The sequence below is a fragment of the Botrytis sinoallii genome (assembly GCF_014898435.1).
Source record: "Botrytis sinoallii strain Bc 23 chromosome Unknown BSIN_001, whole genome shotgun sequence".
Lineage (NCBI taxonomy): Eukaryota > Fungi > Ascomycota > Leotiomycetes > Helotiales > Sclerotiniaceae > Botrytis > Botrytis sinoallii.
The window spans coordinates 2,601,861-2,622,485 of NW_024066028.1; the positions used below are offsets into that span (position 1 = coordinate 2,601,861).

The following is a 20,625-nucleotide window of genomic DNA, read 5'->3' on the forward strand; positions in this document are numbered from 1 at the left end:
ATTAAGCCGCCAATCTCGCCAGAAGGCACACGAAAGGAAGGGCTCCCATCAAAGCCGCTCGTCCCATATCTCCTCTTCCCGTCTCTCCAATACCTTTCAGAGTTTTCTCGTGTTTCTTCTGTTCATCCGGGGTACGTTCACGCGAGCGTTTCTGTCTTCTGAGTTTCTTTTCTTTCTGATCGGAGAGATCGGTATCGGTGTCGTAGTCGTATTCGATGTGACGGTGGTGCGTGCGTTGACGTTGGGATTCGTGGCGGTCGCGGGAAGAGGGGACGCGATGGTATGAGTAGGAGGATGAAGATGAGGGGGATTTGGAGTAGGAGTAGGCGGAGGAGGCGGAGGAGGGGGAGGAAAAATCTTCGTCTTCGTGTTCGGGGTCGCGGAGATATTTGGGAGGGATGTAGCGGGTGGTGGGGGATGGGTGCTGTAGGGGGTGGGGAAGGGAGAGGTGGATTTTGAGGGTGGGTTTGATGATGATGATGATGGTGCTGAGGTTGGGGCTGGGAATGATTGGGGGCGGGTGGGAAGGGGTTTATGTTGGGGACGTGAAGAGGAAGATGGGGGAGACGAGGGGGATGGATTTCTGGAGCGAGTGAAGCCTTGATCGTTCTCGTTTGAGACACGTACAGATTGAGAGCGTTGAGGGAAGCTAGGTAGGGATGGTCCTGGGTTATATTTTTTCACAGGGTCATCCGAATAAGATATATTTGGGGAAAAACGAACCGATTGGGATCTTTGAGGAGGAAAGGGGGGTGGAGGTGGAAGATTGGATAGATCGTATTGTGGAAACTTGCGTTGTTGTTCCGGAGTACCCTGGCGCAAAGGCTGTTTGGATTGTGTATTCTTTGGGGGTGCACTGCCAAGGGACTCCGGGCGAATGCGTTTAGATTCATGTGATGCTGAATCTGGCGAATTGTCAGAACCTGATAGTGATCGTGTGCGTTGACCTCGAGACCAGCCGGATGGGTAAGCAGAATCAGGGTTTGCGGATGCGATAGTTGCGCAAGCGGAACTTCCGCTATAATTTTCAGGATGCGTGTAGACTTGACGATTATTCATCAGCCAAAAGCAACGTTCGTTTGAGTCCCAGAAAGGTCCAGAGACACCGCCATTAGATGATGTGTCTATGTGGTGAAGTCTTGATGATTTGAGTGTTGAATCTTCGGAAGTCATTTTGAAGGTTAAAGAGAATTGTTCTTGGCCACAGAAAACTTAATCTTGAATCAAATCCAGGAGTATGAGATTCAAAAATAGATATGAAAACTACATTCAAATCCGAGAAACAGCTACCTAATGTACGGCTTTGTATAAGGGCGCAGTTGACTCACATGTTTATCGAGTACGGGTTGGAAGAGAAAGAAATCGGGTCATACAAACACAGTGGAGAGAGGTATAATCATGACCATTCCTTCCATCTATTGACCCAACTGTGGGTGGTAAAGCAGTTCTGGAAGACCACCCAAAGACCATGTTGGCTACTGAAGATTGGATAGTTGATAAGATAATTACTGAATGAGAAAATCAGACCAGAAAGAAAGCCAGCTGGAGATCTCCATAATATATGGACGCGGCCTCGCTGAGTTCATTCTTCAAGTCATCTGCCTACCTGATCGTGAATATATCGCGTGTAGTTTTTTGTGAGCAATAATAACCGCGCGAGTATGGTATGATAGCCTGAGAGATAGTCGTTGTCCTCATTGACCTTGGCCTTGTGGTGGTCGCCAGTCGGGGGCCAACAAACCGACGTGGCGAGGTAGTTGTACAGGAATAGAATCAAACCAACACTATCATGAAACGAACTCAACACTGCTGAGAACGTCATCGACGGTCTCAGAATATGAATTTTGATTGTGTTTGAGTTTGTTTAGATGTTGTTGGTATCATAGTAAATTACATGTTGAGGTTGGTGTGTAGTGCTTACAAATCATAACTTCTACGTCAATCGGGGACTAGCGCCGTCTCCACAATTCGACAATACATGATATCGAGACTTCAAACATCAGACTGATCATCTACAATGATGACAATTTGTCTTGAGCATCATACATATGCAAGTATATGACCTATCTTGCATTCCTCATATGGTCGCCCCAGGACAAGACAGGAGGTACAATGCCACCAACATACCAACTCGTGGTTTTGTGGCAAGGCAATTCCTTCTGTGTCAATTAACGGGTTGATGAATCGTAGGATTCTTCTACGGCCTAGGTAAGCATTGAAGCCGAAATATATGAAGGCATCAGAAAGAAACATTGGCCGAAGACTCAATGTTAAACAAGAACAGTTGTTGGCAAACAAGATTATGATCGAATCCATTGCAGTACGAGACATCATTGTTTCATCACACCATGGAAATTGGCCGTTAACGATGTCCAATCTTCGAATCGAAATACTGAACCAAGATACCAATATCGAGAACATCCTACCTAGTTACTTCCGGATTCTGGTAGATGGAAAGCGTTTCAAATACATTACAATTGATCCTGGAACCTATCTCGCAAGAGATCTCTGCTCCCCTTCTCTTCTCTCAAAGAAATTACCTCCATTGCCATCCGAAGGAGATGCCGAAAGTTGGAACCTGGCCCGAATCTCTTTAGTAGATGGAATTCCAACTGTGGTCGAAGCCTTCAAAGCTGCCCTCCCTACAATTGATAGCTCATGGTTTCATAAGCCAATAAGTCATATTGACTATCTCTCACTCAAATTTATTCGAAAATTAGACCCCAATGTGCATCTGGTATCATCCCCAGCCTTCGACAAACCAGTCTGTGCTAAATTTGCCAACTTCTACTGGGAAACAAACTATATCGCCGAAATCCAAGTATATTCTTGGCTACATAATCGCAATATCCTCATCCCCAAGTTTCTTGGATATATAACTGAAGGTGGACGCGTGATAGGTTTGCTAACGGAAAATGTTGAAGGTAGGAGAGCTACTATCGCCGACCTATCTCTTTGCCAGACCGTCATCAGACAATTACACAAATTGGGGATTATACATGGTTCCTTAGATGAGAACAAGTTCTTGATATCGCAAAATAAAGCGGTTTTGGTAAGTTTCGACAATGCAGAACGGTGTAAGGACAAAAAGATAATGAAGAAAGAAATGGAGCTGCTTGAAGAGAAACTGCAAGCTGCGACTGTGACAAATTCGAATTGAGCATTTTATCCGTCTATCTCAGCAAATGTATCATTTAAATTCCAGATGAGCATTTAACTACTGTATCTCAAATATCTAAAAGTTAAATTTCAAGCTTCTCGACCCTTTCTACAAGCTCATCGTTTCTTAGCATTTGTACAAGGTATGTAGCATTTGAATCGAAAGGGGAACTTAGTCTTAGCGATACCTAGGACTGGACTGGGGCAACGAATTGTGGAGAATCGGTTATGATTGTCACTGTCAAAGGCGTGTGAATTGCGCCATTGTGATCGTTGATACAAAAGGGCGTACGGAGAAATGATTGTGTTTTTTACCTGCAAAAAGCTTATGATTCACGCCTTTGTAACTTTGTTGAGTATTAGAGATATAGACATAGGTATGTAATTGTTTCTCAATCCATAAATATTCCGTTCAAAATATTCATTCTCGAATCTGATAATCAGGTGGTATAGTATGTATGAGTCTGCAATTGGTGGCGGTTACTTCATCTCAAAGCTCCAGTTTTTTTACTCCATCGACTTGAGACTAGGATACCCGGCAACGAATCTTTATCGATACAAATAATCGTTCAAGTCTCTTGAACTAATTTCATTACATTTATTCAAATCCAACTACATACCTACACAAGCATATCAAGAGTGTAAAGCAATCTACAGAACAAGAAAACCATGGCAACTTCTCAGCCCGGTCTAAATGGTCAACAAGATCTCCAAGATCACACCCCCGATCAAGGACTTTCTACATTATCACTCTCTTCCCAAACCGTACACGCCGACGATTTCCTCAACAAAGGTCAAGATGTCGCACCACCTCTACACGTATCCACCATTTTCCGCTACAGTAACAATCCAGACGACCTCGTTGCAATAAGTGAGCTAGATGTGAGTACCCCGCCGTCCGTTCGAACACTCCTATCACATGATCTACCTGCTCAGCATACTATCTCCCTCCTATTCCCTAAATCTTATCACTAATACTACTTGATAGTCCCACGCACCACACGATAGCCACATCTATTCCCGCATAAGCACCCCCAACACCACCCGCTTCGAAGCAATCCTAAGCAACATTCTCAAAGGCCCCACTCTCACATATACATCCGGTCTCTCCGCCTTCCACGCCGCTCTCGTCTACCTCAACCCCAAACGCATTTCCATCGGCGAAGGTTACCACGGCTGTCACGGCGTCATAGACTTACACACCAAACTTACCGGGCTCCAAAAACTCCCTCTCGATTGTCCCGCCGAGGATCTCCACCCCGGCGATATCATCCACGTGGAAACCCCGCTAAATCCCCAAGGCACCGCCTACAACCTCGCTCTATTTGCCGAGAAGGCGCATTCCCGCGGTGCGTTCCTATCCGTCGATGCGACGTTTGCGCCGCCGCCTCTGCAGGATCCGTTTCTCTGGGGCGCAGATATCGTCATGCATAGCGGCACCAAGTATATCGGTGGACATTCCGACATGCTCTGTGGTGTTCTCACTGTGAATCCCAAACACGTTGCAGATGGTTGGTTTCAGGGGCTACAGAAAGAGCGAGTGGTGCTGGGGAATGTGATGGGTTCGATGGAAGGATGGCTCGGTATCCGCAGCGTTCGAACGCTGGAAATTCGTGTCAAGCAGCAATCGGCCTCAGCTCAGAATCTTGTTTCGTGGTTGGATAATGCTTTGAAATCTAATGATCTCGAAACAGAGGTGGTGAGGAAAGCGGTGCTTAAAGTTGAGCATGCAAGTTTGCAAGAAGAGGATATCAAGGATGGGTGGCTATTGAAGCAGATGCCAAATGGATTTGGACCGGTGTTTTCCATTGTCATGAAAGAAGTAGGGTTCGCGAAGAAGTTACCCAGCAAGTTGGAATTGTTTCATCATGCTACGAGTTTGGGTGGTGTAGAGAGTTTGATTGAGTGGAGGGCAATGTCAGATGCTACTGTTGATCAGAAATTATTGCGGGTCAGTGTAGGAATTGAGGGATGGGAGGATTTGAGAGATGATCTGTTGCAAGCCTTCAAGTCATTAGTAGATGGTAAATAGAATATTGGAAGGGGCATGTGAATGTTAGAGCCTATTTGGCACGCATATTATGAAAAATTATGATAAAATCAAGTAATCTATTGCATTTATTACAAACCACATCGCATATCAAGAAGTGAGTTATTGGTTATACTATTGATTATGAGTAGAGAGTTCGAAAGACTCTATTTCTCTAATATACAACGAGCATTAGCGCCTCATTCTATGCTCTAGTTAGTGAAAGACGGCCACTTGTTGACTGTGATTCCCCATCATCCCACGTTCCTTCATTAGAATCCTTTATGCATTCTAGCTTGGTAAGATGCTGCTATGAGGTGGTACTTTTTGGTCATGCTGTCAGCCAGCAGGGCCACACAGCCTAAACCTTCATCTTCTCGAACATCTCTACAGCCTCTTGTAATGCTTGTAATCTTGCATCGATATCTCGCTCCCGGCTCTCGTAAAATTGAATAGTATCGGAACCTTTGCTTAGCTCTGCTTTGATGGTATGCACATCAACCTGTTCTTTTCTTGCTTCATCTATCTTCACTCTGAACTTGTCAGCCTCCTTCGCCGCATCTTGTATGCGATTCTTGACTTCAAGATAAACGTTTGCATCAGCTGAAACAGGGAAAACTGCACAGTCAGTAGGTTTGGTTTCTCCAGCTTTCGCAACACTGATCTTCACTGGTGTCTTGCGTCGGATTGCGCAGAGTGATTGAATCGTAGAGAGTTGTGCTGACACAGTATCGTACGACATTTGATTAAGGCAGGAGATATGAACCACACCTTCGTCCTTAACAGCGTAGTCTTCTAACAGTGAACGGATACCTTTAGAGCAGCCCAATACGAGCTCATAAGCCACCTCAGATTTCGTGTCATTAAAGGATGGCTCATACTGTGGATATTCAGCGATTGTGATTGAAGGTGTGTTGTCGTTTGGTCTGCGTGGTAGCCGCTGCCAGAGCTCTTCGGTCAAGAAGGGCATAAAGGGAGATAAGAGTCGTAAGCCATGTTCGATTGTGGTATATAATGTATCCATAGCTGAACGAGCTTCTTCCGGTGTACCATTTGAGATGATTGATTTCGAGTTCTCGATATAGATATCAAACAATTCATCGTACAGGTACCGTTGACTAATCTTGGTCGACAGACCGAACCTACGCTCTTCTAGTGCCTGGTTAATTTGTTTAACAGCTGTGTTCATCTTTGTTAAGATCCATCGCTCTGGTAGACTCTCATTTCCTGTCAAAGCACTGCTCTCTCGAGGGACGAAATCACTACCAAGCTTTCCAAGGACATATTTCGTGGCCTGATAGATCTTGTTACAGAATCTAGAGGAGCCAGTCATTGTTCTCATATCGATTTTCATGTCGCTGCCAGATGATTGAGTTTGGCTTATGAGCGAGAACCGCAAAACGTCAGCTCCAAATCTCGGAATACCTTGTGGAAACGCCTTTTTTTGGTATTTGATGGCATTCTTGACTTCATTTTGAGGCAAGTTTCCATGGAGCAACTTTTGACGCAAATCATCTAGGCTGATCCCATCAAGAATATCTATCGGGTCGATAACGTTGCCAAGAGACTTTGACATTTTCCGGCCTTCATTATCGCGTACCAAACCATGACAGAAGACTTCAGTAAACGGCACCTTTCCAGTCAATTTCAAAGAGAACATGATCATACGACTGACCCAGACTGGCATGATATCCCAACCTGTCTCCAAAGTTGTAGTCGGAAAGTAATTTTCGAGATCTGATGTCTTTACTGGCCATCCAAGGGTGGCAAACGGCCAAAGTGCAGAGCTGAACCAGGTATCTAATACATCATCATCTTGCCTGAGTGTCACTTTCTTGCCAGGGAACTTTTGCTCTGCCTTTTCCCGAGCTTCGCTTTCTGTCCGGCCACATACCCAGTGCTCCTCATCAGCATCGTTCCCACAGTCCTCACCCTCGATACTGATTGCCCAGACCGGTATTCGATGACCCCACCATAGTTGTCTCGACAGGCACCAGTCCTCCGGATCTTGCAATCTTTCTAAGAATAGGTCCTTTTGTGTCTTCGGTTGGATAATGATCTCGCCATTTTCAACTACTTCCATTGCAGCTTTCGACAATGATTTCGTTCTCATCCACCATTGGGGTATCAGGAATGGCTCAATAATATCCCCCGATCGGCTGCATATGGGTACAACCATCTTATTCGGCTCTTGTTTCGTATAGAGGCCGAGTTTCTTGAGTTCGTTGATAACACCATACCTCGCATTGAATCTCTTCTCTCCAGCAAAAGGACCAGCATTGCTGTTGAGAGTACCGTCTTTGTTCAAAATGTTGATGAATGGCAGGTTATGTTTCTTGCCCAAATCGAAATCATTATGATCATGAGCAGGTGTTAGTTTGACAGCGCCAGTTCCAAATTCTTTGTCAACATATTCGTCAGCGACGATCTTTAGCTTTCTATCGGGAATAAACGGATGTTGCGCAGTCTTGCCAATGAAATCCTTGTATCGATCGTCCTGAGGATGCACGGCAATGCCAGTATCACCCAGCATTGTCTCTGGCCTTGTTGTTGCAACTTCAATGGTCTGATCAGACCCTTCAATTGGATACTTGAAATATGTCAATGTTCCAAATTCGATCTTTTTATCATAACCAGGGACACTAAGTTTGGTACTTCCTTGAAGCTCCTTTTGGTCAACTTCAAGCGTAGATATAGACGTAGAGAGGCTACATGACCAATGTACAAGCTTATTAGCTCGGTAGATGAGACCCTCTTCGAAAAACCGCACGAAACTCTCATTGACCGCTTTGGAAAATGGCTCACTCCTTGTGTAGGCAATGCGGTCCCAGTCTGGAGAGATACCTAGTCTGCGTATCGTTTTGATAATCGCTTCTTGATATACCTCCTTCCAGTCCTCGCATAGCTGTACAAACTCATCCCTTGTGAAATCCTGCTTTTTAGACTTTCCATCTCTCGGATGTTTGGCAAGCTGCTTCTCGACAACAGCTTGGGTTGCAATGCCTGCATGATCGCAGCCGGGGATGTAGAGTGTTGAGTGACCTTGCATACGATGTAATCTAGTAAGGGTATCTTGTAATGAAACTGCTAGGGCATGTCCAATATGTAATCTGCCCGTAACCTGCGACTGGTGTTAGCAGATAGCCATGTTACCAATACATATATCAGCTCACACATTGGGTGGTGGCATAGCAATGACGTATTTCCCTTTCGTTTTAAGGCTGCCATCGTTCTCTGTTTGTGGTTTAAAAAGTCCCTGCTTCTCCCAAAAGCTATACCAGGAGGACTCGACGACATTGGGTAAATAAGTGTTGTGGAATTCCTCATCGAATGGCTTTAGAATCTTTCTCTGTCCAGCTGGTGTCTCATCGACCCAATCGTTCGATTGGACGAACTTCTTACGCTTCAGATTTTGCTCGATTTTGTTGGCGAGTCTCTCATGCTTCAATCGCTGGTTTCCGCTGACGGGTTCCGCCTGTGTAGAAACCATTCGCAGTGGTACACGCAAGGGCACCAACCGGTGCCCGAGGTGGAAACTGCAATTGCGAATGCTGTATCTTGCCCTCATGTTCGATGTTAGTTGGAATCATATGTCAATAAGCTCGAGATCTTTTTTATATCAACCCCACTACGCGTGCGCATATAAAAAGTCGCGAAGCGTAAATTTCCACAGTTTAGTCAATCATTTCATTGAGATGTATAATAAGTAATGAGAGGTAATTAGAAATGACAATGTGTGAGAGTTGCCTTTTCGTGATGATAGAAAATCAATAGATGCTAGGTAGCTACTAGATAGGTTTAAAAGATGTGCAGTATTGTACGGAGTATGATTGTGTGTTTGATTCAAATAATCCCTGCCCTGCTCTTGACGATAAGCTAGTGCTACCTGCTCAACAGAAGCCGTCTACTAGAATGCCTCGAATCTCGAACCACCATTGTGCACCCATACGACGATACAGACAACACCAGCTCCTACTCTATCTCTAATGCCAATGGCAATGACAATGAACACGCTCATACGAAGTTCCACATACAAATTGAACTATTCCTACAAAGTCGTGCAACCTATTAGTATAAAACTAGGGCAGCTGTAAACTCATCTGCCACCATTTCCATATACAGAAGAGATGATCACGATCATAATCTGGTACATTCCTACTCTCACACCACACACAAACACGGCTGTCTCTTTTTGCAGCCATCAATACTTCTCTCATTGTACAAACACTGTCGTGAAAGCTTAACTACATGTGTAGTAGATATTGCGGTTCTGAGACAACACCTCACACTCTAAATATTGATAGTCGGCCGCTTGAAGAACCCGACTATCAGATATCACAAGAGGTCCCTCTCTTATTACTTTCAACCAAGGTAGGTAGGTGAGCTCGTAGATACAAATTAACAACAAAAACGAAAGTATCAACCGGGACTTTCTCGGGAATTAAACCACACCATTCACCAATATCTCGGCTCGGGCAGATGTTACCGCGAAGTATGCTCGTATGCCAAGGAAGCACAACCCCGCAAACTCTTGCAGATCACAACCTTTTGACTAAGAGCACCACAATGACAACAAGCAAGTGCAGTTGTGCAAACAAGGTGTTCACTGTTTAGTAGTCCATCTCTTGTGCCATTATCCCTCCGATGGATAGCAAATGACCTTTTGGTCTGCATCTGCCCTGACATGGGTATGGACGAATCGATGAAATTGCAACGAATCGTCCGGTCGTAGACTTTACGCCTTCCTCTTTTGAGTCACGCGTGGAGCTTTGCAAAAGCATAATGATCTCACGCGCCATTGAATAGTTTTTAAACCGGCATGTTTGTGTGGTGAATTGGGAGGAGATCGCGGGGTAAACAACTCAATACAACTCGTACCTGATTAACCGATATTGGCCAGACATACATGTATATACGATCATATCCCTTCAGAGGTTGCCTGGGTTAGGATTTACATGCACTTACTGTAGGGAATAAGTACACCAATTCTCCTCTTTTCAATTATTTCAAGTCTAGAACATCCATTCAAATCAGAGGTTCTAGAGTATTCCAAACTATCATGAGAGTCTCCTCTAATAATGTCGCCGTTACGGCTACATTCTTGCTCTCTACAGCTCAAGCACAATGTCCAGATTACTTACAATATTCCCTCACACAACATCCACCTCTGAGCAGTGGGAAATATGCATTATCATGGATGAGACCAGAACCGGCATGTCGGACCTTCAACTCCTCAATTGTAGAGAAAACCATTAGCGATATGGAGTCGGTGATTGCAGACCCTGATCTCTACCGCATATTCCAGAACTCATTTCCCAATTCTCTCGATACAGCTGTGAAATGGAGAGGCTATGCAGCAGATAACGCGGAAGAAGAATTGACATTCTTGATCACGGGAGATATCGATGCTATGTGGCTACGAGATTCAGCAAACCAGATGCAAAGTTACTTGCCATTGTTAACGAATGATTCGTCTCACGATTCCCTTGCAAGTCTCTATCGAGGAGTCATCAATCTTCAAGCTCGATATATTCTCGAAGCACCATACTGCAATTCCTTCCAAGCACCCACCGAAAGTGGAATTCCACCACAACAAAACCAAGCAAACCCAGATAACTTTACTCCCGCCGAACCCACCAGCATTGTCTTTGAATGCAAATATGAATTAGACTCTTTGGCTGCATTCTTGGAGATCTCAAGCGACTATTACGATGCTACGGGGGATATCGCGTTTTTCCAAAAATTCAACTGGGTCAACGCTATTAAGACCATCATTTCCACAACGGAGGGACTCTTGATTGGAACTTATTCTGCCAATGGCAGTGTTAACACAAGTCCATATACATGGCAACGAGAGACAACCAGTTCAACAGAGACACTGGGTAACACTGGAGCTGGAAATCCCGTCCAAGAAGGCACTGGACTGATACGATCCGCATTTAGACCCAGTGACGATGCGTGAGTACCCTTCGAAAACCAAAGACGTTGTGCAAAGCTTACATTATCCCATTACAATAGAACCATCTACCAACTCTTCATCCCAGCAAACATGATGTTCTCCCGCTACCTCGAATCATGCAGTAAAATCATGGCCAAAATCTACGGGCAGCAAGATCTCTCAGACCACATGCACACCTTCGCAAGTAGCATCCGAGCCTCCATCACCAAGCACGGTATTGTAAATGATCCCGTCTACGGAAAAGTATACGCCTACGAAGTCGATGGATTCGGTTCTGGTAAGTCATTCGTCTCTCGAACTCGCAAATTAAAATAAAAGCCATCATCTAACCAAATATCAGCAAACCGTATGGATGACGCCAATATTCCCTCTCTCCTCGCAGCTCCTTTCCTAGGCTATCTAAGCGTAAATGATACGATTTATCAAAACACCCGCAAGTTTATCCTCTCGAAAGATAATCCCTATTTCATGCGCGGTCCCGTTATTAACGCGTGAGTCTATCTCCTCTCTTTTCACTCCCCTCTCCCTCCCCTCACTCCCCCCACTAACACCCCCACCAGCGTCGGCGGTCCACACGTCGGTCCCGGCCACGCCTGGCCCATGGCCAGCATAATCCGCATCCTGACCTCCTCCTCCCCAACCGAAATCTACAGCACCCTCAAGGAAATCGTCAGCAGCACCGACGGACTAGGTCTCATCCACGAATCGATCAATTCGTTTGATCAGCATCAGTGGAGTCGTCAATGGTTTAGTTGGGCGAATGGTTTGTTTGGTCAGATGATTTTGGATTTGAATAGGAGGGGTGGAGATGTGGGTGCGGTGTTGGGAATGAGTTTTCAGTAGGGTGTTTGTTTGAGGGGAGAGGGAGAGGGAGTAATTTGATGGAGAGGCAGGAGAGAGAAATGAATAGGGGACATTTAAGAAATAGGGATAGGTAATAGGTAATAGGCACAATGATTCTCAATTCTCGACACTAACTCACTCCGATCAATAAAACTATAATTACAATCATAATACAATGCATAACAAACTTCCCTACTCAAAATTCTCTGCTCTTTATAGTTGCATGTATAGGTACACATAGTTGTAGATTCAAGTATTTCTATCGCCATCAATCAAGCCCGAAGATGTGGGTAGCACGCCGGTGCGTATATAAATGTTACATGCATAATCCCACCACCCGACACTCTGTATTGTATCCATACCAATATACTACATCTCACAAGTCATCACTCAGATAGTCATAAAGACACAATTGAGGCAAGTAATTTATTGAAAAGCAAAGAGTTAAAGTCTATTTATTGCAAAGCTTCATAAACGAGATTCCATAATTTTATCTTCCTTTGCCTTTTCTTCTCCCACTTCCACTCCCACTCCCAATCACAGGTGCAGGTCTCCTAGAAACTACTCGTTCTCGTTCCTCCGGAAAAGCTTGTACTCCTCTTGCTAGCTCATCGCTTGAATCTGATTCTTCACTACTATCAGGAATAGTTATGACTTCTCTTTCTCCCCTCGGAGAAGTCCGATGTCTGAGGGATGAATCAGAAGGGATCCTATCGGTAGTAGCATAGCCCTGTGGTGGACTGCGTCGAACGGAAGTATAAGAAATATCGGCAGGACCGGAATAATTATGACGACCTGAAGATGACTGTGCGTACTGTTGCGGGACGGGTGGTGGCTGATCAGCGGTAACCTGGTAATCAAAGGGATCAGCAACATGGTATTGAGAAGAAAGAGAAGTCCGTTTGTTATTGGTGGAATGCCAGCTTTCTTCTTCGGGTAAGGAACGACGAGGACTGCTGTTATGGGAAGTAGGACGCATGCCGTCAGAGAAATGTCGAATCGTACCTGGGGGTGAATGGCCATGACGTGCTGATGAACGAGAACGAGATGTGCCACTCTCCGAAGGAAGGTAACCACCTATTGGAGTATACGAGGGTCCATCTGGTCCATCGACAATGATTCCAGGTCCCGCGGCAGCACTGTGTGAAGAACTACCAGATTTTCTTTTCGACTTTCTTTTCTTTGGATCGCTGGCTGGCTTGGGGTCCATAAGAGACGCAATATCAACAGTTTTTCGATCGCTTCGTCGTTTCTTTTCAGCTCCACCTCCACTGCTTCCTTTTCTGGCAGCTTTCGCGGCAGCGGCGGCTTGCATACGAATTCGTCGGCGTTCCAAAGCATCAAGCTCTTCTTGCGTGAGCTTCACATCTTGTCTTCCCTTGTCTTGAGCGCGTCGAATACGAGCTAGAGCACCTTGTACTATTGCTTCCTCGTTATCCCCTCGTAAAGCTAATTGTTTGTCACCACCTTCATGGTAGTCTGAATAATCGGAATCGGACTCGGAAGATCGCTCGGCCTCATCATAAGAATAACCTCTCCTAGGCCTTGTGTTTGAAGAAATATCTATACCCGTGAAATGAAGTGGATCGCTTGCAAATCGTTTCTCGCCCAAATGTAACCCAACACCTTGTGTATCTGTATCACCCTCGCTATCAAGCTCCTCGACACGCGACTGTTGCCAATGCCCTTGATCCTGCTCCCACTGCCTCCTCCTCCTGCTCCCCTTCGCCCCTGATGGTCTTCCCCATTGGGGCATAGATTTGGGAGATTGCGGCCGACCGTCTAGACCGCCTCCCCGGAAAAAGCCTCATCGATTGGTTTGTCCATGAATGAGGCATGTCCTATGATGCTAACTCCACTTGCTCCAATGAGCCAGAGAAGTGTTGTGAATGGTGACGCAATGATTCCAAGAGGAACTGCGACAATTAAGAGACCGGTGTAAAGTTGCGAGGATGTAGCTTGGAAACCAGCAAAGTTCAAATCTTGGCCCTCGAGCTTTCCAATAGCCCACATTCCTCCTACGGCGAGGATGATATCGAATAAGAGTAAGAGATTGGTGAGCAAGCTATAAATACTAAGCATAATGAATAAAGCAAAGTAGTTGCTGGCGAAGTGTCCAAGGTTATAGTTGACTCTGGACTGAACTTCACCAAAGTTTGCCGGCTTGGAGAGGCGTTTGAAATCGAAGAATTCATTGACAGGCTTGAGATTGGCAAATCTGGTAGATAGAGATTGTGCCCGCACACCGGAAAATCTGTCGGACAGATTAAATCTGGATGAAATCATGTCGAAGGGGATGTTGATCCGAGACATCGTGTCTGTTGGTGAGAAGAATCCAAATGTTTGAAGATACTTTGATGAATATAGAGGACTACTTTGTGAATCGCTGAAGAATTGTTCAAGATTCTTGTAATTTCAATGGAGTTGTAGAGAAGGAAGAAGGTTGGGTAAGAAGTCCGAAGATAAGTCTTTTCCCCTTGAAGTGCCTTTGTTTAAGAGATCTGTCAATATAAAAAAAGCTCTGGTCAGCATTCGTCATCAAATAGGCAGGAGATAATGGATGCAAGCCGGATAGAAATCACGAATGAATGAATATGATCAATCGGTCATGATAGAAAAGACTTACGAATGAATTGCGTACGTGAGTGTAGGAGTGAATGAAGATTCCAGAGATAAATTTTTAATAGATGGGGATGCACTTGATGGTAATTGTCTCTGCGTAGAGTAACTTTCGTGATAAATTTATCCCTCGAGGAAACAAACGAACGATTGGCCCCTTACACCTTCTGGAAAAGATCAGATCCCCAGCAAGAGCTGCCGGGGAGGAAGATTAGGAATTTAGAAAAAGCCTCAATAGAGGAAGAGTCCGGGCGTTCAGCCAGGGGGGTTAAATAAGGGACCTGAAACACATGCAGATTCGAGAAGTTCCCTCGTCAAACTTCTGATAAAAGATCTTCTGGAAGAGAAGAAGATCAAGAGTTGAGAAGGGGAAGGGGAAGGGGAAGGGGAAGGTGGAAGGGGAAGGGGAAGGTGGAAGGGGGAAGGGGGAAGGGGGAAGGGAAGAAGACGAGTGAAAAGTTCCAAGTGGGATCAGTAGTACAGATTTTAATATGGGTTGCGGTGAAGCTTTGGGTTAGAAATACCGATTTAGAACTTGGAAGGGCGATGGATGAGTAAGGACGAGAGATGAGAGAGAAGCGTGCAGATTGGAAAAGCGTGTACTTGCATCATGCATGAAGCTATCTCGAGACTATCCACTCGTTCCTGTTCATCATTGGAGACAGCAAGGCATGGAACCTTGGAGACCGTATTGTAATTATACATCCAGTACATAAAGTACATAAAATGCATAATATTGTACTACGATGAGATTCCCCCATCGCTCAACCTATGGAATTGTTACCAAATGGATGATTAAGCAAATGGATGATTAAGCAAATAGCTATGATTGTTCTCAACTCATTGAGCCTAACAAAGAACACCTACCTATACACCGTGACACCTACAGAGGTACATGGAGTAAATAATCTTACACCGCTTTTGTTTTGCCATCAATAGAATCATTCTGCCCACACAAACTGATCCCGGCTGGCGAAGACGGTGTAACATAACTTATTCCATATACCTTCGTACCTACTACCTATACCGAGTCTACCCAATGAGCTAAAATCCACTCAAGTCCAGAATTTCACTAAGCGGTCATCCTTGTCTGGTTCCTAAAAATCTCGCTGTCATCTTTATATAATTCCGTTCACCAGAAGAAAGGTCCTAGAATTTAATAAGAAAGTAGGAAAGTATTGATAACAGAAGGGACACATCATCGGTGTGCTTCTTCTAATCGATACTCGTAACTTCTTCTTCATTCTACCAAGATGAGAGGTTCTTTCTATACCTTCGCCATATTGGCCTGCCTTTTGGCCTTTGTTGCGGCATGGAGTAAAGAAGGTGAGTTGGCTCATATAGCCCATCCCATTGATATTTGACAATTTCGACCCAATTCCTCACCTTGATTACGTCTTGCACAACTTTGAATGGATCAATTAGCTCATAGCAAATTATAGACCAGGAAATCTTTCGTCTGCAGAACGAAGTCGCTACCCATGACGGCCCTGAGGTTACATTTTACGATCTCCTCGACATCAAACCATCTGCCAACCAAGAGGAAATAAGAGCTGCATACAAGAAGAAGTCCCGTACTCAACATCCTGATAAGGTCAAGGCTCAATTCGTCGCCGGTAAATCTACAGGAAAGGACGAAAAGTCTAAGAACAAGAAGTCTGGTGCCAATGTCTCAAAGGGTCCTTCGCAAGCTGAAATCAAGGCACATTACCAACAAGCTAGCGATCGATTCACACGTTTGGGTCTCATAAATAAAATTCTTTTGGGAGAGGGTCGCGCACGTTATGATCACTTCTTGAGAAATGGATTTCCAAAGTGGAAGGGCACTGGATACTACTATGCTCGATTCCGTCCTGGCTTTGGCTCAGTGCTTGTAGGCCTCTTCATCTTCGTTGGAGGTGGAGGTCATTACCTCGCGCTCTATTTGAGTTGGAAAAGACAGCGCGAGTTTGTTGAAAGATACATCACATTTGCAAGAAACGCTGCATGGGGTGGAAATCCCAATCTCAATATTCCTGGCCTCGATGGAGTCGCTACACCTGGAACCGATACCGATGGTGATGCCGATCCTATGCAACCAATGAACCGCAGAGCGCGACGCAAGCAAGAGAAGTTTACCAAGACTGACAAGACTGAAAAGAAAGTCAAGAAGGCTAAGGCATCAGCACCCGGAACTCCAACCTCCATTACTGGGCCAAAGAAGAGAGTCGTTGCTGAAAATGGCAAAATTCTCGTGGTTGACTCTGCAAACAATGTTTACTTGGAACAAGCTGACGAGGATGGCAAAACCCAAGAATTTTTGCTTGATGTAAGTGGCTCCTTAACTCATTCCAAAATATCTCACTAACTTACAATTTAGCTTGACGAGCTGCCTGCCCCTTCCATGAGAGAAACTGCACTTTTCCGCTTACCAATCTTCGCTTTCAATAAAACTATTGGTCGCGTCTTGAACAAAACTCCAGTCGAGGAAGAATATGAAGAGGTTGAAGAAGCATCCAGCAGTTCCGGTGCTGATGATTTTGAAGTTCTTGAGAAGGTTAAGACCACTGCAATTAACGGCAATGGCAAAGCAACAAGGAGAAATAAGAAGAATGGTCGATGAGCATAGTAAAATTCTGGGTAGATGTTGTAACAAAATATTTGTAGCTTAGAAAAAAGTTCGATTACATTTCAATTCAAGAGGCAATTAGCTCCATAGCCCTGAAGTCAATGGCTGCAGGTGGTTCTGAAGATTTCATCACATAGTTCTTGGTTCGGATGTATGTTATTGCTGTGTTCATATTGCACATGATTCCCTAGGGATCCTTGGCACTTGAACATCTTAACATTGCAGTAAGTAGACGCCAAGTAAATTAATGGTTACCTAGGTTCAGTTTGTTTGGTCTGTTTAAAGCATTGCACCAATTCTGCCATAATTCTTTCACCCCAAAATAATCCCCACGCGCTTCGTAAAAGCTCATGGATCAGACCAAGTCCAATCCTGAATCTTGATATCTCATCTTTCTCGTCCCGATCAAAACTCTCAACACGTCTAGGCCCCTTAATCTTGTGGCGATTTGCTCGCTACTTCCGGGGCTATTGTTATGCTTCTACTTGTCCATCACAACTCATCAAAGAATATCGTGTGTTTCCTCATGTTTGTCTTCATGTTTGCCTCTTTTGGCCTCCATGTAATCAACCAAAGAAAGTAGTTAGTCTACAATGCAACAAACAAGCTCCTGCGGCTCTAGTGATAAGCCCGTTCTAGAATTTTCTTGATGCCTTCTAGATTCATCTTTAGTCAGGAAATTCCTTCACTTCGTACTCGCTTTCTGTTGATGTATGTCAATTCATTGGGTGGGACGAGGGGATGAATGAGGAAAAAACGTGTGTTGTGCTCTTCTTATTTTTAAGCGAGTACAAAAGGGGTACTCAATAAGATCTTAATGAAGTACTCAATAGAGTACTTCTTTTTTCCATGAAAGTCACGAGACATTCACTCTTTGTACATCCCCATAGAATCTGAAACAGTCTTCTTTGAAATTTTGATTCGATTCTCTGTTAGTGTCAGAAAAGTCTTCTGATGCAGAAGAAATTTTCTGCAAAGTGAGTGAATCATGCTGGAAATTTAAGAAAAGTTGCCCTTAGTCGAAGGGGTGTGGGTATCTACACATGAGATGAAATGAAGTTGACATCGGCTCAATGAGCCATAAGTTGAGATGATAATCGATTCCGCAATCGATTTGGAGATTGCTTCTTCAAACTCTGTAAAAACTCTGTTCATGGAGTGGACAGCAAAGTTTCTGGCCATCATGTCGAACCCACTACGTGGATATAGAGTGTTCGCCCCCCCCCCCCCCCCCCCCCAAAGAATTGTTTCCAAAGCCTTTGTCGTCACAGTACCTTTTCTCCCGCCCCGAACTTATTGAGACCCATTATAGGAAATTTTCCTCTTCAATCTTCAATAGAAAGACATCTCTTCAAAGATTCTTTGGGCTCGCAGGTACGGAGTTCCCGGTTCATCATCTTGTTTACTCTGAACAGCGCAAAATCCAATCATCTATAAATCACGTCAACTTCGTTGCTTTTGATACGATTCTTCTTTTCTCCTTACCCATATTCAATCTTTAAGATTTCACACCCACACTCACTCTAAAAATCAATTACCTTCAAACTACATTCATTATGAAGTTCACAAACGCAATCGCTCTCGCTATCTTGGCTGCTACTGCCACCGCTGTTGCGGTCCCAGAGCCATGGTGTGGAAGGTAAGATTATCTTCCTTTCCCTTATATCTATCTCTTAACAGAATTCGTTACTAACTTACATTTCTAGACCCGGTCAACCATGCAAGCGTGAGGCCGTCGCCGTCGCTGCCCCTGTCGCTGAGGCATGGTGCGGACGCCCAGGACAACCATGCAAGCGTACCCCAGAAGCCGAAGCTTGGTGTGGACGTCCCGGACAACCATGTAAGCGTGATGCTGAGCCATGGTGCGGACGCCCAGGTCAGCCATGTAAGCGCGAGGCTCTCCCAGAAGCCTGGTGCGGACGTCCCGGACAACCATGCAAACGTACTCCTCTCGCCGAGGCCGAGGCCGAAGCTTGGTGTGGACGTCCCGGACAACCTTGCCACAAGAACAAGCGCGCTGCTGAGGCCGTCGCTGAGGCTTTCGCTGAGCCATGGTGTGGACGCCCAGGACAACCTTGCAAACGTGATGCCGAAGCCGATATTTCCGAGGCTGCCATCAAGAGATGCAACATGGTTGGAGGAGCTTGCTTCGAGGCCAAGAGACTCGCAAGAGATCTTGCCGAGGCTACTGCCGAGACCGTCGAGGATGCCGATGCATTCCTCGAGTCCCTCAACATCGAGACCCGTGAGGTTTCCGAAGTCGTTGCCCGCGAGGCTGAGGCCTGGTGTGGACGTCCCGGACAACCATGCAAGCGCGATGCTGAGGCCTGGTGCGGACGCCCTGGACAACCATGCAAGAGAGAGGCTCTTGCCGAGGCCGAAGCTTGGTGCGGACGTCCCGGACAACCATGTAAGCGTACTGCTGAGCCATGGTGCGGACGCCCCGGACAACCATGCAAGGAGAAGCGTGAGGCCGATCCCGAAGCCGAGGCCTGGTGCGGACGTCCTGGACAACCTTGCCGTGCCGTCAAGCGTGCTGCCGAAGCTATTGCTGAGGCGCTTGCTGAGCCCACTGCTGAGGCCTGGTGCGGACGCCCCGGTCAACCATGCAAGCGCGAAGCTCTTGCGGAGGCTGAGGCCAATGCTGAGGCATGGTGCGGACGCCCAGGACAACCTTGCCGCAAGGCTAAGAGAGATGCGTTCGCTTTGGCTTATGCTGCCGATATTGCGCTTGCGCAATTGTAAGTGGCTCCATACCACTGCCTACGATATCGCGCCGAGAACAGGATGACACGCTGCTTACGAAGAATTTCGTCTCGTAACATTCTGTTTGACTGATTGTAGCGATACCTCTCTATATTTCTTAGACTCTTCTTGTTGCATTTATACTCGTCTCTTAGACTAGACTTTTTGCAGTACACAGATTGCGCTAGACTTTTGCGCCGTTGGAAACTTCGATTCATTCTTATTTTTCAATAAGTATACATAAAAAACCATATATTTTTCACTTCTACGTCGTCGTCATATCATATCATATCATAGATATCGATATCTGATCGGCAGACACATTTTGGGATACCGAACACAAAATATAAGATTTTGGACTCTCGGCTATGCCGAGATTTTCCTCAACTTATTTTCACCACAGATGTCGAACATTATTGGAGCTTGGGAATAGTTTGCTGGGATTTTCTCCTCGGGGAGATTTTGGTGGCTAGGACGGGGGACAATAATGGTTCGATTTTTTTAGGGGGATGGCATGGTTTAGATAAGGTTTAGGTGGGAGTCTCTGTCTTTTTTTGAAGGTGGGAGATTTCTGCTGGGGCTTCGAAAATGTCATTTTATTATTTTCCCCGAACTGGGTTCCGTTTTTGGGGGGATGAGGATTTTTGTGAGATATGTGATGTG

At 45.3% G+C, this 20,625-nt stretch overlaps 9 protein-coding genes across 9 annotated transcripts; 5 read left to right on the forward strand and 4 right to left on the reverse strand.

Moving 5' to 3' along the window:
- Window position 1: 1 nt before the first annotated feature.
- Window positions 2-1,173, reverse strand: EAF02_000584 (uncharacterized protein; the record flags this gene model as incomplete). The annotated part of the gene is made up of 2 exons (XM_038896632.1): window positions 2-424; window positions 628-1,173. 2 exons carry the CDS (start codon window positions 1,171-1,173, stop codon window positions 2-4), a joined length of 969 nt encoding a protein of 322 aa, XP_038763491.1.
- A 1,057-nt stretch (window positions 1,174-2,230) lies between these two features.
- Window positions 2,231-3,160, forward strand: EAF02_000585 (uncharacterized protein; the record flags this gene model as incomplete). Its single annotated transcript, XM_038896633.1, has 1 exon — window positions 2,231-3,160. The coding sequence occupies one exon, from the start codon at window positions 2,231-2,233 to the stop codon at window positions 3,158-3,160; it is 930 nt and encodes a 309-aa protein (XP_038763492.1).
- Window positions 3,161-3,828: 668 nt separating this feature from the next.
- On the forward strand, window positions 3,829-5,288 carry EAF02_000586 (uncharacterized protein; the record flags this gene model as incomplete). The annotated part of the gene is made up of 2 exons (XM_038896634.1): window positions 3,829-4,041; window positions 4,148-5,288. The coding sequence occupies 2 exons, from the start codon at window positions 3,829-3,831 to the stop codon at window positions 5,189-5,191; spliced, it is 1,257 nt and encodes a 418-aa protein (XP_038763493.1). The 3' UTR covers window positions 5,192-5,288.
- A 4-nt stretch (window positions 5,289-5,292) lies between these two features.
- EAF02_000587 (uncharacterized protein) lies at window positions 5,293-9,496 on the reverse strand. Its single transcript, XM_038896635.1, has 2 exons — window positions 8,364-9,496; window positions 5,293-8,309 (listed from the first exon to the last, which is right to left on the reverse strand). Exons 1-2 carry the CDS (start codon window positions 8,754-8,756, stop codon window positions 5,550-5,552), a joined length of 3,153 nt encoding a protein of 1,050 aa, XP_038763494.1. The 5' UTR covers window positions 8,757-9,496; the 3' UTR covers window positions 5,293-5,549.
- A 751-nt stretch (window positions 9,497-10,247) lies between these two features.
- EAF02_000588 (uncharacterized protein) lies at window positions 10,248-11,990 on the forward strand (the record flags this gene model as incomplete). The annotated part of the gene is made up of 4 exons (XM_038896636.1): window positions 10,248-11,146; window positions 11,207-11,424; window positions 11,488-11,638; window positions 11,708-11,990. The coding sequence occupies 4 exons, from the start codon at window positions 10,248-10,250 to the stop codon at window positions 11,988-11,990; spliced, it is 1,551 nt and encodes a 516-aa protein (XP_038763495.1).
- Window positions 11,991-12,480: 490 nt separating this feature from the next.
- EAF02_000589 (uncharacterized protein) lies at window positions 12,481-13,746 on the reverse strand (the record flags this gene model as incomplete). The annotated part of the gene is made up of 1 exon (XM_038896637.1): window positions 12,481-13,746. One exon carries the CDS (start codon window positions 13,744-13,746, stop codon window positions 12,481-12,483), a length of 1,266 nt encoding a protein of 421 aa, XP_038763496.1.
- A 26-nt stretch (window positions 13,747-13,772) lies between these two features.
- On the reverse strand, window positions 13,773-14,303 carry EAF02_000590 (uncharacterized protein; the record flags this gene model as incomplete). Its single annotated transcript, XM_038896638.1, has 1 exon — window positions 13,773-14,303. The coding sequence occupies one exon, from the start codon at window positions 14,301-14,303 to the stop codon at window positions 13,773-13,775; it is 531 nt and encodes a 176-aa protein (XP_038763497.1).
- Window positions 14,304-15,862: 1,559 nt separating this feature from the next.
- Window positions 15,863-17,211, forward strand: EAF02_000591 (uncharacterized protein; the record flags this gene model as incomplete). The annotated part of the gene is made up of 3 exons (XM_038896639.1): window positions 15,863-15,935; window positions 16,052-16,917; window positions 16,969-17,211. 3 exons carry the CDS (start codon window positions 15,863-15,865, stop codon window positions 17,209-17,211), a joined length of 1,182 nt encoding a protein of 393 aa, XP_038763498.1.
- Window positions 17,212-18,773: 1,562 nt separating this feature from the next.
- On the forward strand, window positions 18,774-19,962 carry EAF02_000592 (uncharacterized protein; the record flags this gene model as incomplete). The annotated part of the gene is made up of 2 exons (XM_038896640.1): window positions 18,774-18,856; window positions 18,924-19,962. 2 exons carry the CDS (start codon window positions 18,774-18,776, stop codon window positions 19,960-19,962), a joined length of 1,122 nt encoding a protein of 373 aa, XP_038763499.1.
- Window positions 19,963-20,625: the final 663 nt, after the last annotated feature.

What these genes read in the sequence shown, in the direction of transcription:
- EAF02_000587 (XM_038896635.1), bottom strand. Translation starts at nt 8,756, where the DNA reads ATGAGGGCAAGATACAGCATTCGCAATTGCAGTTTCCACCTCGGGCAC. An exon ending in TTGCTATGCCACCACCCAAT is followed by an intron (nt 8,310 to 8,363) that starts GTGTGAGCTGAT and finishes CACCAGTCGCAG; the next exon opens with GTTACGGGCAGATTACATAT.